At 42.9% G+C, this 17,713-nt stretch overlaps 1 protein-coding gene across 2 annotated transcripts in view; it reads right to left on the minus strand.

Moving 5' to 3' along the window:
• LOC118395561 (polypeptide N-acetylgalactosaminyltransferase-like 6) overlaps window positions 1-17,713 on the minus strand; it is a 271,053-nt gene that overhangs the window by 19,382 nt on the left and 233,958 nt on the right. For both annotated transcript variants that reach the window (XM_052464695.1, XM_052464694.1), the window contains exon 8: window positions 3,440-3,557. In XM_052464695.1, coding sequence (XP_052320655.1) covers window positions 3,440-3,557 — 118 coding nt within the window. The remainder of the gene's footprint in view (window positions 1-3,439; window positions 3,558-17,713) is intronic.

Genomic DNA, 17,713 nt, shown 5'->3' on the forward strand with positions numbered 1-17,713 from the left:
GAGGACGCATGGCTTTCGACCTTCATCTCTCCCGAGCCCGTACGGGAGTTGTAGCGATGAGACAAGATAGTAATTACTAACAATTGGATACCACGAAACAATTGGATATGACGAAACTGGCTCTCATGAGGACCGCCACAGGAAAGGAAGACCCAGAGTTACCTCTGCTGCAGAGGATAAGTTCATTAGCGTTACCAGCCTCAGAAATTTCAGCCCAAATAAATGCTTCACAGAGTTCAAGTAACAGACATATCTCAACATCATTTAGTCAGAGGAGACCGCGTCAATCAGGCCTTCATGGTCAAATTGCTGCAAAGAAATCACTACTAAAGGTACACCCTTAAGAAGATGAGACTTTCTTGGGCCAAGAAACACGAGCAATGGACATTAGACCGGTGGAAATATGTCCTTTGGTCTGATGAGTCCAAATTTGAGATTTTTGGTTCCAACCGCTGTGTCTTTGTGAGATGCAGAGTAGGTGAATCTGAAAAAAAGTAATCTACATTCTTCAGCTCTTAGCCATTTTCGGGCAATCTCCAACCTTTCACTCTTAAGCAAAATTCTGGAGAAATTGATTTTCAAACAAATATATAATATCTTTAAGTGCCAACTGTATTTTTGAAAAATTCCAATCTGTTTTTCGTGCCCACCACAGCACAGATACAGCCTTTTGTTAAAGTGGTAAATGATCTTAAGAGCCAACACAGATGCCAAACAGCTCTCTGTCCTTGTACTCTTGGATTTAAGTGCTGCACTCGACACGGTTGACCATGATGTCCTTCTGAAAAGACTGGAAAGGTGGGTTGGCCTCTCCGCTCCAGTTCTAAATTGGTTTGGGACCTATTTAACTGGTCGAGAGTCAAAATAGGCGTTGTGGCGTCCACGAGGTTTGATTTTGTAACCTTGTGCTGGACAAAGATTTTTTCTTTAAACGAATTGGACGCAAAGGATTTACTTCAGATACCGGACAAGGCCCAAATCCCTGTCATTCTCATGAAGAAGAGACAGAGATATCGGGGACGTAGGTCGGGGTGCCTTGTAAGGATTTGACGGCGAGTGGGTAATCCGCCTCTACCATCAGTCCTATTAGCCAACGTGCAATCATTGGATAATAAACTGGATGAGCTCTGACCAAGTCTATACTACCAACGGAACATTAAAAACTGTAATATCTTATGTTTCATCGAGTAGTGGCTGAACAATGATATGGGTAACATACAGCTGGCTGAGTTTTTCATGCATTGGCAAGATAGAACAGCTGCCTTTAGTAAGACAAAGGGTGGCGGTCTGTGTCTATTTGTCAGTAACAGCTGGTGTACGAAATGTAATATTCAGGAAGTCTCAAGGTTTTGCTCGCCTTAGATAGAGTATCTCATGATAAGCTGTAGACCGCAATATTTACCGAGAGAGTTGATCTATATTTTTGGTAGCTGTCTATTTACCATGACAAGCCCGATGCTGGCACTAAGACCACACTCAACGAGCTGTATAAGGCCCTAAGCAGACAAGAAAATGCTCATCCAGTGGCCGTGGATTATATTGCAGGGAAACTTAAATCCATTTTATCTCATTTCTACCAGCATGTTACATGTGCAACCAGATGAAATAAAACTCTATACCACCTTTACTCCACACACAGAGATGCGTACAAAGCTCTCCCTCAGCCTCCATTTGGCAAATCTGACCGTAACTCTATCCTTCTGAGTCCTGCTTACAAGCAAAAACTAAAGCAGGACCTACCAGTGACTCGCTCAATACGGAAGTGGTCAGATGACGCAGATGCTAAGCTACAGGACTGTTTTGCTAGAACAGACTGGAATATGTTATGCGATTCTTACGATGGCATTGAGGAGTACACCACATCAGTCACTGGCTTCATCAATAAGTGCATTGATGACGTATTTCCCACAGTGACCGTACGTACATATCCCAACCAGACGTCATGGATTACAGGCAACATCCGCACTGAGCTAAAGGGTAGAGCTGCCGCTTTCAAGGAGCGGGACACTAACCCGGACGCTTACAAGAAAACTCGCTATGCCCTTCTACGAACCATCAAACAGGGAACAGGGAAAGATTATGTCACGCCCTGATCTGTTTCACCTGTCTTTGTGATTGTCTCCACCCACCTCCAAGTGTCACCTGTTTTCTCTATTAGTCCCCAGTGTATTTATGCATGTGTTTCCTGTCTCCTAGTGCCAGTTTGTCTTGTATTTCCAAGCCAACCAGCATTTTTCCTAGCCCTCCTCGTTTTTGACCCTTGCGTGTCCTGATGCCGAATCCGCCTGCCTGACCACTCTGGCTGTTCTGATCTCGAGCCTGCCAATCCCCTTGCACTGTTTGGACTCAGACCTGATCATTGAACCCCTGCCTGTCCTGACCTCGAGCCTGCCTATCGCCTGGTACTGTTTGGACTCTAACCTGGTTTATGAACTCTAGCCTGTCCCTGACCTGCCTTTTGCCTACTCCTTTTTTTAATAATAAATATCAGAGCTCACCCATCTGCCTCCTGTGTCTGCATTTGGGTCTCATCTTGTTCCCTTATAGATTGAATTGTACTACACCGGCTCCGACGCTCGTCAGATGTGGCAGGGCTTGCAAACTATTACGGACTACAAAGGGAAGCACAGCCACAAGCTGCCCAGTGACACGAGCCTACTAGATGAGCTAAATGACGTCTATTCTCACTTTGAGGCAAGCAACACTGAAGCATGTATGAGAGCAGCAGCTGTTCTGGACGACTGTGTGATCACGCTCTCCGTAGCCGATGTGAGTAAGGCCTTTAAACAGGTCAAAAATCACAAGGTCGCAGGGCCAGATGGATTACCAGGATGTGTAGTCCGAGCATGTGCTGAACAACTGGAATGTGTATTCACTGACATTTTCAATCTATTCTTGATCGAGTCTGTAATACCAACGTGTTTCAAGCAGACCACCATAGTCCCTGTGGTCAAGACCACCAGCTCACATCAACACCATCATTCCAGAAACACTAGACCCACTCCAATTTGCATACCGCCCCAACCGATCCACAGATGACGCAATCTCTATTGCACTCCACACTAACGGTTCCCACTTTTCCTCTTCTGTTTTTTTGTGTAGTAAATATTTCAGTTATTTTAATTGTTTTTATTCAGTTTTTTTCTTGTGACGAACATTGTGTTGTGCTGCATAAATAAAGCTTGGTTTGATTCGATTAAGCCACCCGGCCATTCGCGCCGACAAAAAATGGCCTGTGGCTCAATCTAGTTGCCTAACCCTAGTGTATACTGAAAGATGAACTTAGCCCTCACGAGTATGACTAGCAACCTTAAGACTTCCAGTTTCTCTACAGTGCTGTATTGAGATGCTTGAATGATAAGACTTGTTCCAGTCTTGAGAACATTGGTAAGAGGAATGTATGATTGGGAAACGCTATCTTCTATACATGTTTGCTCACCTTGAACGATATCTCGTACTGCTCTCCGCCCCATATTTCCAAGCCAGTGTCGTAGCCACCCAGCTCCCAGAACCACCGACGGTTGACGGCAAAGAGACCTCCAGCCATCACTGGAGACCTGTAGGAGAGACAGAGAGAGAATCCATGTCTTTAGCTTGTCGGTAAAGTTATTTTCTAAATCTTCTGATCAGCACAAAACAATGTGGTGGTGTCCAGTTCATTTTGTGTCATAATGTGAGCATCTACTGCTGCAGCTGTAGCTCTTAAGAGAGATAGACAGATTGAGAGACAAAGAAATAATAAAAGTGTTAGTTACCATGTTCAGATTTATTACGTTAAAATAGTGCATAACATCCATATATTATAAGGTGACATTTGGTGTAATTCCAAGAAGTCATCTACACTTGCAGTCTTTGTGGTATCAGACAGATAAACGGGTGTGAGTTATTCTTTAACAAAAATATAAAGTAACACACTTAATCCCCCCCTGAGAAAAGTATGACTTATGTAAAGTACATATATATCATAATTCAGAGACAATCATATTGCAGTCTTAGTGGAAGCATACGGAGAGAAATGATGTGGCCCTCACATGACCCGCATCTCTCTGTTTCCCCTGGATACGTAAATACACACCTTCTGAAACACCATCATACATACTAAAAACATGCACGCAGACACGTAGGCAGTCTCAAAGACTGCCATAAATCCCCTGGCTTGCAATAATAAAGGATGTTCCGTTCAGGCTTATCTCAGTCAAAGCTTTCATCCAATCACGGCAAAGAAATACCGACCCTCGCGCAATCGATAAACTTCACAAAGAGCTCAAGCAGTCAAAAATCCCCATGATTGACACTTGACATGGCTATTTGCCTGACATTTCACATTTCCCACTGCAAAATCTACAGAAAGATCAAAGCAGACGAGGGATTGGTGCACAGTAAGCAGTATCTACTCCAAGTACAAGCAACTTCCTTCCTATCAACAACAAACTGCTTCTACTAATAGTATTCTAATCCTTTCTCCCTGCCTATTCCTATTCTCCCTCCTTGCTCATTGTACTGCCCCAAACCTGTGCTCATTGTACTGCCCCAAACCTGTGCTCATTGTACTGCCCCAAACCTGTGCTCATTGTTATTTCACACTCCCTTTCAGCAGGGCTTAAGCTCGGGGAGTGGATTTTGTTGGACCCTGACTTTGGCATGTTTGAATGTTTTTCCTTGTAGTTCTTCTTTGACAACGGTGGAGAATCAGAGTAATCCTCCGGGTAATGGGAAGAGCTCTTTTCCTGCGTTTGAGTCATTCCTCGGTAGCGACGAGGACGAGGCGCCAATCTTCTATGAAAGCGTGGGGGGGGGACACCACAGCCCTTTGAATTACTGAGAGGGCGAAACGAGCGGTGGTGGCTTGATGCGAGGCTTGGATGGATGCGGTACGGCAGTGTGGAGGATAGGTCTAGCGTTTGAGCTGGGGAGCCGTTGAACTTGGGGTGTTTTGTGAACAAAAAATGCTCAGAATAAACAGCACTATGGCGCAAAGCCACAACACAACAGCAAGCTTGACTCATTAAATCTCTTCACACCTCCTGATTCACAGAGAAAGCATCGCATTATTTGGGCATCTTAGTCAACAAAAAAAGAGCTTAAAGCCAAGAAAGTTTTAAGCAGTCAAATCCAGAATAGCAAATGAGTTGTGGGAAGGATTGGATTTGGTGCTTAAGGTTAGGCCTCCACAGATGGACAGTCTTTCCTATCCGAAAAAACTGTTTGGGCTGACCCAATGATGAGTCAAAGGAACCAAATGCGCCTTGTTCCAATTTTTTTGTGTGTCTATGTATCTATGACAACCATGATCTGCCCGTGCAAAAAAAACAAGACAAGAATACAAGTGAGGAATGAGCTTGTGTGTGGTGATGAAGGCAGAGCCAGACGGAGGGAGCTCAGTGCAAAAATCTATTTACTCTGTGGGTAATACCCTCCGGCCTGCTTCCCTCCAATTTAATAAAGCACTGAAATATACCAGTCCACTCAATTAAAGGAGCTAATGGAGGAGCAAGATGAAATCATTATATATTTTATCTTCTTAGCAGCCTTGCCAACAACAGCTGAAAAACACGAGATAACATAGTTTATTTGTCGTTGACACTACAACTTCCGGTGAAGGTGGTTGGAAAGAGGGATTAGACACAATGCAGAGCTAACTCACGTAATATTCTTATCCTAAAAAACCCACAACACTAGAAGATTATTTGGGAAGTTAAAGTTGTCGTGGACACTACACTTTCTGGTTGTGGTGGTTGAAATTAAAGGATAATATATATAACCCTCATCGTTTGGAAAGTCCGTTTTTGATTCACTACGGTTTAAATACACCACGGGAGAGATTGAGTGGCATAGTTTGTGTGGTGATATAGAAGGTAATGAAAGCTGTTTTTAAGTTGTGGATATCTCAGTGGTTAGTGGAGGCTTTACACTGTTTGATCAGGCTGGATTGCTGCTGATAGGCTCAGAGGGAGAGAGAGAGAGAGAGAGAGAGAGAGAGAGAGAGAGAGAGAGAGATTAATATCCTTCATCTAAGCCTACATGAGGCTTACCCAACAAGGAGGAAGGAACCAGCCTGCTATGAAGAGATGATCTGATTGAAGGAGGGTAGCATTCAGAGACGTCATGCAGTTTATTCAAGGGTTCCCTGATAGCCAAGTTCAATATTGTAGGATTAATTCAGTGTACAAACAGATAAAACTGAGGGGGGCTGAGCTGAATATGCAGCATGCACGTTCCTTCTCCCGGCCGTAGCACAATCCCAATCAAAAAGTAGTCCGTGGCCAAAAGTAGTGCCCTCTTTAGGGAATAGTGTGCCATTTGGTATGCAGACCATGTAGTCAAGAAACAAGGCCAGTCAGTCAAGATGATTTTAGTCAATCAAACCTGCCAGGGACTGAGGGCTAGCACTAAGGAGATGTGATTACTTCAGTGTGGGTTCCTCCAGGAAGGATTGTGTCTGAGTTGAAGGGAGCAGCCAAACTGGATATGATATAGTAAGACTGCAGCGTGGTGGCTGTTATCGATCCCTTAATTAGACAGGGATCTCAGAGGGAACGTGTAGATCAATGAGGCTGAGCTGAGACGGAGGAGGCTGTATGTGTGTGTTCCTGTGTTTGTGTGTGTGTGTGGTTGGCCAGCCAGGTGAGTAAAACAGAGGTCACACCGCTGCAGGGTGAGGTTCTGAGACAGTGGGGCGTATGTGACCGGGTCAAGCTACTTACCGAGGCTGACTGAGCCTCTCTGGCCTCTGAAGCCCATAGGAGACTGGGAGGCCCAGCCCTGTAAATGGCCTGCTACCCACAGTAGGAACCTAATCACTGTAATCAAACAGCAGGACACACAAGTACACATTGGCCTATGTACACATACTGTACACATACTGTACACACACATTCATGCACACTGTACAAGACTCGGCTCACACAGCTCATTAACCTTCATACATACGGTTCCTAATGTTATCATACTGAACATGCATAAATTACAGCACTCTGACACAACACTACTCTACCCTCCAGCCAGTTGAGTATGTACTGCACTCGACACAGCAGATCACTGGTGTTCTACATTGATGTGTACATTATAGACCTTTGGGGAATAGTTTGCAAACAAGGCCTTAGCTGCTCTATTCATCTGTATATGCAACACGTTGGTTTGTGTGACACAAGGCAAACAAAATAGAGTCATGAATGCCATTGAATTGAAAACCTTAGGTGTGTGTGTGTGTGTCTCTCTCTCGTATGGATGTGTGTGTGTGGTTTCCTGTGTATGGCCAATTCCTTATGGAATTAGACTAGAGCTCAACCCTGACAGACAGTCTGAACATAGCCTCATAATTACCAGACTGATTACCGCTGATATCTGTGTAGCCATCATGCATGTAAGCTCGCAAGATCAGTCAGTTTACTAGTCTGAACACTGACTGACTATAAATGAATTAAGAAGTAATTCCACTAATTACTAAAATACTAATTATCTGATGTGATTAGTTAAATGCTAAATGCTGTTGGAATTAGTGCAACATGCTAATAAAGCCATGTTGTTGAAGCCTTTGGTCTCTATCTCTCGCTCTCTGCCCCCTCTCTCTCTCTGTCTCTCTCTCTCTCTCTGTGTGTCTCTCTCTCTCTCTGTGTGTCTCTCTCTCTCTCTCTCTCTGCCCCCTTCTCTCTGTCTCTTCCTCTCTCTCTCTCTGTGTGTGTCTCTCTCTCTGCCCCCTTCTCTCTCCCTCTTCCTCTCTCTCTCTTCCTCTCTCATTATCTCTATCTCCCTCTCTCTCTCTCTCTGTGTCTCTCTCTCTCTCTGCCCCCTTCTCTCTCTCTCTCTCACTATCTCTCTCTCTCTGTCTCTCTCTCTCTCTGCCCCCTTCTCTCTCTGTGTCTCTCTCTCAATTCAATTCAAGGGCTTTATTGGCATGGGAAACATGTGTTAACATTGCCAAAGCAAGTGAGGTAGATAATATATAAAGTGAATATATAAAGTGAAATAAACAATAAAAATTAACAGTAAACATTACACATACAGAAGTTTCTCTCTCTCTCTCTCTGGAAATGAGTTGGAGGTTTTTCTTCTTCATATATAACATAGTTTCTGTCCTGGGTTAAGGTTTAATGTGTGAACTCTTGTCCAGGGAGAATAGGTTGTTTATGATTGGGTGAATCACACAGCCAGATAATATAATAATAATATATATGCCATTTAGCAGATGCTTTTATCCAAAGCGACTTACAGTCATGTGTGCATACATTCTACGTATGGGTGGTCCCGGGGATCGAACCCACTACCCTGGCGTTACAAGCGCCATGCTCTACCAACTGAGCTACAGAAGGACCAGATGTAGAAGAATAAACACACACACACACACACACACACACACACACACACACACACACACACACACACACACACACACACACACACACACACACACACACACACACACACACACACACACACACACACACACACACACACACACACACACACACACACACACACACACACACACACACACACACACACACACACACACACACACACACACACACACACACACACACACACACACAGACAGACAGAGACACACACTGTACACAAACAAATAGTTAGCAGGACTTTGACACCTCTCATGTATGTTTGTCATCCCTTAACAGCACAGTAAAGCAAAATAGAATTGTGTGTGTCTGTGTGTGTGAGAGTGTGTGTGTGTGTGTGTGTGTGTGTGTGTGTGTGTGTGTGTGTGTGTGTGTGTGTGTGTGTGTGTAAGGAGACAGTTTGGAAGGGCTCCCACCCGTCTCCATCAGTCCAAACGACAGGGGAGCTCAGCTCCAACCTCTCTTTACTTAGGCTTGTCCAAATACAATTAATCATTCCCCTTCTCTTCTGTAGTGCAGACAGACATACTGTAGCTTTAAGTGGCTTAGCTTTAAAAAACCCAGGCATCGATTCGGAGGGCCTCTGCCTGTCGACAAACACTTCGCACATCTCTGACGAGCTCAGCAACACCTCAATATGTTGACACCTATCTGTTTCTGAGCCACTCTCCCCAATTACTGCCTGCCTGCCTGGAGATGTCAATCATCATGTACATTCAAGGGATGAGCTCTTAGATCCAATTAAGGAAGGACCTCCACACAAATACCACATTCATGCAGCTTATAAACAATGTTCCCTCTAAACTGCGTGAGTGTGCGCTGTAGCCCTGAGACTGCCGCGCAGCTGCCACGCAGAAATATCACCCCACAGAGAGAAGCACGAGATAGAACTTCACTCCACTTTCTACAGAAAACCTGGTTCAAATCCAGTCTGCACAATTGGCCCAGCGTCATCCAGGTTAGGTCGGGGTAGGCCGTCATTGTAAATAAGAGTTTGTTCTTAAACTAACTTGCCTTGTTAAATGAAATGGGTAAATAATTTGATGCATTCTCCATTTCATGAATTTTTACACAGGTAAATAGTAATATGCTGTAAAACGCTCTGGTGACAAACAAACTTTGCTGCCCTGTTTCCAATCATCCACTGGTTTGGAGGACCTATTCAAGTAAGTAAATACATTTCGAAAATGTAAAAAAAAATGATGTATTACACTGAAACATGCCAAAAATCCCTGCTAGGGGGCATAAAAAAATGAATTAAAATAAATATCAGCTTTAAAATGCTAATTTCTAGTGACTTAGGTGGATCCTTTCTTGAAACTCAGGTTTTAACTAGTTAAACAACAAAGAATATGATCTACATGATCAGTCTCTGTGTAATATAAAAAGTGATTAATGCGAACCTAACTCACAGTGCCGTCATTCAGGGAAAATAAAAAGCATTAAAAAGATATGTATATATATTTTAAATAATTGGCCTTGCCTGTTTTGCATGTTATTTTGGCATTAATACAGTGGGGAGAACAAGTATTTGATACACTGCCGATTTTTCAGGTTTTCCTACTTACAAAGCATGTAGAGGTCTGTAATTTTTATCATAGGTACACTTCAACTGCGAGAGACGGAATCTACATTTTTTTTCTCCAGAAAATCACATTGTATGATTTTTAAGTAATTCATTTGCATTTTATTGCATGACATAAGTATTTGATACATCAGAAAAGCAGAACTTAATATTTGGTACAGAAACCTTTGTTTGCAATTACAGAGATTATACGTTTCCTGTAGTTCTTGACCAAGTTTGCACACACTGCAGCAGGGATCTTGGCCCAGTCCTCCATACAGACCTTCTCCAGATCCTTCAGGTTTCGGGGCTGTCGCTGGGCAATACGCACTTTCAGCTCCCTCCAAAGATGTTCTATTAGGTTCAGGTCTGGAGACTGGCTAGGCCACTCCAGGACCTTGAGATGCTTCTTAGTTGCCCTGGCTGTGTGCAAATGAATTACTTAAAAATCATACAATGTGATTTTCTGGATTTTTGTTTTAGATTCCGTCTCTCACAGTTGAAGTGTACCTATGATAAAAATTACAGACCTCTACATGCTTTGTAAGTAGGAAAACCTGCAAAATTGGCAGTGTATCAAATACTTGTTCTCCCCACTGTATTAATGCCAAATCAATCGCTACTGAACTCACAACTAAAAAATATTAGGAAAGCAATCCAATGTTATTTGTTGCCTAGACTTTACTGCAAATTACACTCAAGTCCAGAGAAAAAAACAATACACTAATATTGCAGTTAGCCATGACAGCCTTTATAATAGAATGCTTGTGACCACACACACATCTAAATATTGCACTTAGGGAAAAAAAGATCTTAGAGTAGAAATGGAATGAAACAAACAGGCATTCTATTTCTGCTCTGTTATATTGACCACTGTAGTAGACATCAATCAAGTGCAAAAGGCTATGTGTGCAAAAATAACGTTCACTGAGTAAAAACTAAAAGAATCCCCCCTCACTCACACACACAACTGTATATCAAGTTCAACACAACAAAATCAATAGCTTTGAGCTACACTGCACGTTATTACATTTGACACTTTCTGCCTGTGGACTGTTCTACAATGTTCTACAATCTGTTCTACAATGTGCCAGCAGCAGGGCATGACACCCTTTGTTGGCATAACTGATCTCTTTCAGGCAGAGAGGACACCTGGCATACCCCTTTAAATCTACAGTATTGAAAAAAGTGAGAAAGAGGAAAAGTGTTCCTTTCATCTCTATAGTGGCATCCACATATACATATGTATATGTACAGTGGGGCAAAAAAAGTATTTAGTCAGCCACAAATTGTGCAAGTTCTCCCACTTAAAAAGATTAGAGACGCCAGTAATTTTCATCATAGGTACACTTCAACTATGACAGACATAGTCCAAACTTTTGTCATTGGATCTACACGAATCATGTAGGTTACCTATTTTGGATTCACAATGGCGAATTTTTTCAAAAGGTGACTAGTTTGCATCCCTGATAAAGTACTCTGCAGCCACCTGGACACCAGGTGAAACCACACACACAGATTCCTGATGAACACTATCTTTAACTACATTATTTCCTCAATAACTACCATATTTTCTCTCCTCCCTTCTCCATAAATCCTCTAGGTTATCAAATCAAATCAAATGTTATTGGTCACATACACTGTTTTAGAAGATGTTATTGCGGGTATAGCAAAATGATTGTGTTCCTAGCTCCAACAGTGCAGTAGTATCTAATAATTCACAAAAATACACACAAATCTAGGATGAGCAATGTCTGAGTGGCATTGACTAGATTACAGTAGAAGATAATACAATATATATATATATGAAATGAGTGAAGCAGTATGTAAACATTATTAAAGTGACTAGAGTTCCATTATTAAAGTGGCCAGTGATGCCATGTCTGTGTATATAGGGCAGCAGCCTCTAAGGTGCAGGGTTGAGTAACCTGGGTGGTACTGTAGCCAGCCAGTGATGACTATTTAACAGTCTGATGGCATTGAGATAGAAACTGTTTTTCAGTCTCTCGGTCCCAGCTTTGATGCACCTGCACTGACCTCGCCTTCTGAATGATAGCGTGGTGAACAGGCCGTGGCTCAGAAAAATTATATATTTCAGCTATGTCGGTGAACCCCCCCCCTGCATCTGAACTGGCTGACATAGAGGGCATGACCGACTTGGTCGGATCAACAGGAGGTGATTTATTATTAACTGAGATATAGATAGAGATGTAGTTGTCCCAGAGTTAATGATCCAAGGTCAGTTTTGCATTTCACCACCTGATGATTATGATGACTGACAATGTTAGAATAAAAAGAAAACAAGGCTTAATCTTTCTCTCGTCTGCAGGTATGTTTTGATGTGAGAAAGGATGCCAACCCCTAGTCCCGTCATCGCTATCTCACCCGCTAATAAGATAACCTTCGGGCCGACTGGGGTTCCAAGGCTGTTAGGAGACACCGCTAGAGACACTATTATGTAATTGTGATGAACTGAGAGAATATTAGAGTTGCACTGTGATTCATTAATCATATGCTGATTTCCCTGCTCCTCTGTTCTTACCTCTTTCCCTTTCAGTGTTTCACTCCTTTTCACACCTCTCTACCTACCTTGTCTTTCTTCCTCTGTTTTTATCATGCACACCAGATGTGCATTGAAGTACAGATTGAACTTGTATTTATAATATCATATTACAATGATAATATTTCTAATGCATGTATTATGTATTTATAACACTTGTATAATGAACTTCTTTCAATGAAGCGTTTCACATTCTCTACTGGTTGAAATGAAGTCTCTCATTTGATGAAATACTACACCTATGCTGTGTCCTCAGATCAATGCAGATGAAGGGCATTAGATATTGAGATGAACCGGTTTTAGAGTATTTACATGATGCATAGGAAGTATAGTGTACTGGGTTTTAAATTCTGTTTCTGTATATAAGTATTACAAATCAGCCTTTAATTACTTAAATCATGTTTCTAGTCTATTGCATAGTTACAATGTGCAACCAGGTCGTAGCTGTAAATGAGAACTTGTTCTCAACTGGCCTACCTGGTTAAATAAAGGTTAAATAAAAAAATAAAATCATTGATGTCCCAGGACCAGGAGTGGTAAACACTGTTGAAGTGTATGATTGTAAAACATACATGCAGACACAGCATCATTCAAAGAATGGAGTTTGATACTCCTGGTATTGGATATGACATAAAAAGAATGTCTCACAGACATTCAGACCTGAACTGCACCTTCATTTGCCAATGTAGAGTGTATGATCAGTGAATACAACAGGCTATGATGGCTGAGGTTCATAGCTAGGTTCTGAACTAATATGTATACCAAACGTTTTAGGGTCCATACACAGATCGGCTACATAGCTAGGTTCTGAACTAATATTTATACCAACCGTTTCAGGGTCCATACACAGATCGGCTACATAGCTAGCTACATCCATTATGTAGCTAGCTATGTAGCCGATAACGTCGTTATGACGTTATAATTACTTACATTTGCGTCCATCCTAGTACATCAAGTGCACTATTAGCCTACCTCTGGCCAATCGAAAAGGAGAGGCGAAGGGATGTTGAGAGGAGGACCCTCAGATACAGACACTAGATACAGACACCATCAGTCCAGTAAAATAAAAATAAAAAGCAAATTATTTAAATGTGTGCTCACTCAGCAGTGCCTCACAAGCAATACAACAATGTATCTATTACCAGTGTGATCATATAGGCTACTTCAAATTTTGAAATATATATTTTTTTAAATGGCCTGAACAACAATGCATTGGCAGGGCAATTCAAGCAAAGTCAATATGCAGTGATAATGTATTGGACATATAGCTTACTGCACAAACCTCATTGCTACAGTACTGTTTTTAATTGGTTAATGTTGCATATGCTTACGGTTTGTAAAAAAAAAATCTGAGTGGTAGATCTCGGCTTGCATTTTGACATTTTGAAAGTGATCTTGACGCAGAAAAGGATGGTGACCACTGTTCTAGAGTTTTCCCTGTTAACACTATCAACGTTTCCCTTTACAAGGCAATATTAGCCAATTTCAATGCAACATACCGAAACAAAACAAACTATGATCAAATAACCACAGTAGCCTACTTGGCCACTGTTAAAACTGTAACTTAAAGCAGGTACAGCCTCAGTGTTCACAGCGCTGGAAGTTGCACAGAATTTTTACAACGTTCAAGTTTGTGCTCAGCAGACCTGAAATTTGCTCAGTGACTAAAAATATTAGAGGGAACATTGCTTATAAACACACACACACACACGAACAAACGCATGCAAAACACACTCACGCACACACCCACACACTGTTTAGGGAAACTTCAGCCAAACCACAGTTATTACTCTACCTCCCATATCATTTCCATCAATAAAAATCACACAATTTATTCAGAGCCTAGAAGAAAATAGAAAAAGCATCAACAGAGATTGCCATCTGCAGCACAAAAAAGCCCCTCCGCTGGCCAGCACGGTTGAAGCTCTCCACTGGCCAGCACGGTTGAAGCTCTCCACTGGCCAGCACGGTTGAAGCTCTCCACTGGCCAGCACGGTTGAAGCTCTCCACTGGCCAGCACGGTTGAAGCTCTCCACTGGCCAGCACGGTTGAAGCTCTCCACTGGCCAGCACGGTTGAAGCTCTCCACTGGCCAGCACGGTTGAAGCTTTCCACTGGCCAGCACGGTTTAAGCTCTCCACTAGCTAGCACAGTTTAAGCTCTCCACTAGCTAGCACAGTTTAAGTTCTCCACTGGCCAGCACAGTTTAAGCTCTCCACTAGCTAGCACAGTTTAAGCTCTCCACTGGCCAGCACGGTTGAAGCTCTCCACTGGCCAGCACGGTTGAAGCTCTCCACTGGCCAGCACGGTTTAAGCTCTCCACTAGCTAGCACAGTTTAAGCTCTCCACTAGCTAGCACAGTTTAAGCTCTCCACTGGCCAGCACAGTTTAAGCTCTCCACTAGCTAGCACAGTTTAAGCTCTCCACTGGCCAGCACAGTTGAAGCTCTACACTGGCCAGCACGGTTTAAGCTCTCCACTGGCCAGCACAGTTTAAGCTCCCCACTGGCCAGCACAGTCCAAGCTCTCCACTGGCCAGCACAGTTGAAGCTCTCCACTGGCCAGCACGGTTTAAGCTCTCCACTGGCCAGCACGGTTTAAGCTCTCCACTGGCCAGCACAGTCCAAGCTCTCCACTGGCCAGCACAGTCCAAGCTCTCCACTGGCCAGCACAGTCCAAGCTCTCCACTGGCCAGCACAGTCCAAGCTCTCCACTGGCCAGCACAGTCCAAGCTCTCCACTGGCCAGCACAGTCCAAGCTCTCCACTGGCCAGCACAGTCCAAGCTCTCCACTCACCAGCACAATCCAAGCTCTCCACTGGCCAGCACAGTCCAAGCTCTCCACTGGCCAGCTCAGTTCAAGCTCTCCACTGGGGAAAATGGAATAATGGATGCCTTAAACTCCTTATGGCCAATTATGGATGGCTTTATTAAAGGGATACTTCAGGATTTTGGCAATGAAACCCTTTATCTATACTTCCCCAGAGTCAGATGAACATGTGAATATTTTTATGTCTCCTCATGCATCCCTTTAAGCAGTTCAATTCATGGAAATGGAAGGGAGGATTAGCGATGTGCATAGAGGGGGAGTTGTGTGTGTGTGTGTGTGTGTGTGTGTGCGCGAGTGTGTAGGGAGGAGTCATTTGCAATGCATGTCCATGCAGCCAAGGTCAGAGACTGCCAGCGGGCAAGGGGAAGTCAGCTGAGAATATAGGCCCAATGTGTGTGTGCTATCCAGTGATACAGCTCCCTGCTCTCTCTGCATAGGTACCCCCCTCCCGTCATGTATTTATTTCTCTTTATATAATCCCCTGGCCTTGAGGCCACCATGTGCAGATTGTGCGTGTGTCTGTGTGTGTGTTTCTGTCTGTGTGTGTGTGTTTCTGTCTGTGTGTGTGTGTGTGTGTGTGTTCAAAGCACAGTAGTAGGAGCAAGGGCACACGGTCACTGTGTCTCTGTATGGTGATTATAGTATGATTAAAATTGATATACTGTACACATCCATTTTTCAATGCCCTCCGCCTCCACAGACTGCATATTATACAGAACAATCGGACCCCAGTATATGGAGTCAGCTATAATGATATAATAAAATGTAGTGATGACAGCGGTGTCTGTAATATATGAATGAGAGTTTATTGTACTGTACTAATTGACCCGTCACTAAGTCCCACCCCCAGGGGTGAAAGTAGATTTAATGTCGGGGCGGCAGCGTAGCCTAGTGGTTAGAGCGTTGGACTAGTAACCTGAAGGTTGCGAGTTCAAACCCCACAAACACTTGCCTGGTTAAATAAAGGTAAAATAAAATAAATAAAATGTCTTCCCGGTATGTGCACGCACACATTTTTTAATGCTACAAAATTACAGGGTAATACTCTGCTGACACTGACAAACAGATCAATAAAAACGATGTTGTCTGATCCATCTAATAGGCCTACGAAAAGGAGAGACACTGGACGGGGAAATTATTGTCCAAAAATAAACAAAAGTGGCACCGACCCAATGGCAGACAGTAAATATGCAGACTCAACGGGGGTCGATGTTCTCTGCTGGTGCCAGTAAGATAGGCGACTGTTCGCTTAATTAAGTTAAGAATGTTGATATCTAAAAGATAGACTGGAGTCTTTTCATTGTCATCTATTTACAGCAATAGCCATTTACTTTCCAGTTTTTACGCGATTGTATTTTTAAGTATTGCGATATGCTTGGCTGGGTTTCTCTGCTTTTCACTGACAGTCGCAACTCAACAATCATCTATTTCGTATTTGCAGCGAGCGCTGCCCAAATTGCAAGCCCTTCCGACTGTAAGCTATGCATTTTAAAACAGTCCGCAGCTAATTAAAGCTAATTATCCTCTATGGCCAAATCATGCTTTCTGTTCTAGTAGCCTATATTGCATTATTTTATTTATTTATGTATAGACAGGAGTTAGCTAATTAGACGATATCATTTTGGAAATGTAATTAAATTTACTTTAGGGAAAGCCTCCCCTAGCCTTATGGACACGCCGCCTATGCTTTTTAATGTAGCATAAACACAGCCAGTCATGATGTTTTCATCTGATTGTCAAACAATCGTTTAACAAAGGCGCTCCTGTTGGCTACCCACGCGCATTCGTCCACTCAGAAAGTCATTTCAGCATCCAAACCCCAACAGTGCACTGTGCACCCGCAATTTCATGAATGCAGAGAGGCATCTGTTACAAAACACCTACGTGTATTGTGATGACATTCTGCAATTGTCATTAGGCTCACACTTGAAGCCTGAATTGATGCATGTCCACGCCACTCATCTCCGCCTTGACAAAATGTAAGTGTTCTCCTCAAACCACAACGCAATTTAGATTGCATAACACCCGGTTTCCAGTCAAATCGCCAATCAATCATGCAGCTGACATGCAGTAATGTTAAAAAATGGTGTAATAGTCTATAGACTTACGTTTTACCGGCACGGCTTTCCCCCACTAATTATTTAACCGGGATGCCGTACCGTCTTACTTTCCCCTCTGTCCACCTCCCTTGGTTACTGTTGAAAACTTGGACAACATTTTCCTGGGAAACCCAATTCCCCCAATAACCACTGGCGAAATCCCTCCACAATGATAACAAACTTTAATACACAATGACATTAAACCCAGACTACCCTATGGTAATCAGGAAACTCTAGGGTATGATGTAATGGACAGTCAACAGCTTCTCGTGAACCTGGTAATATTATGTTTGTAGTGTAGCTAGCCAC

This window comes from Oncorhynchus keta, chromosome 16 (genome assembly GCF_023373465.1).
Source record: "Oncorhynchus keta strain PuntledgeMale-10-30-2019 chromosome 16, Oket_V2, whole genome shotgun sequence".
NCBI lineage: Eukaryota > Metazoa > Chordata > Actinopteri > Salmoniformes > Salmonidae > Oncorhynchus > Oncorhynchus keta.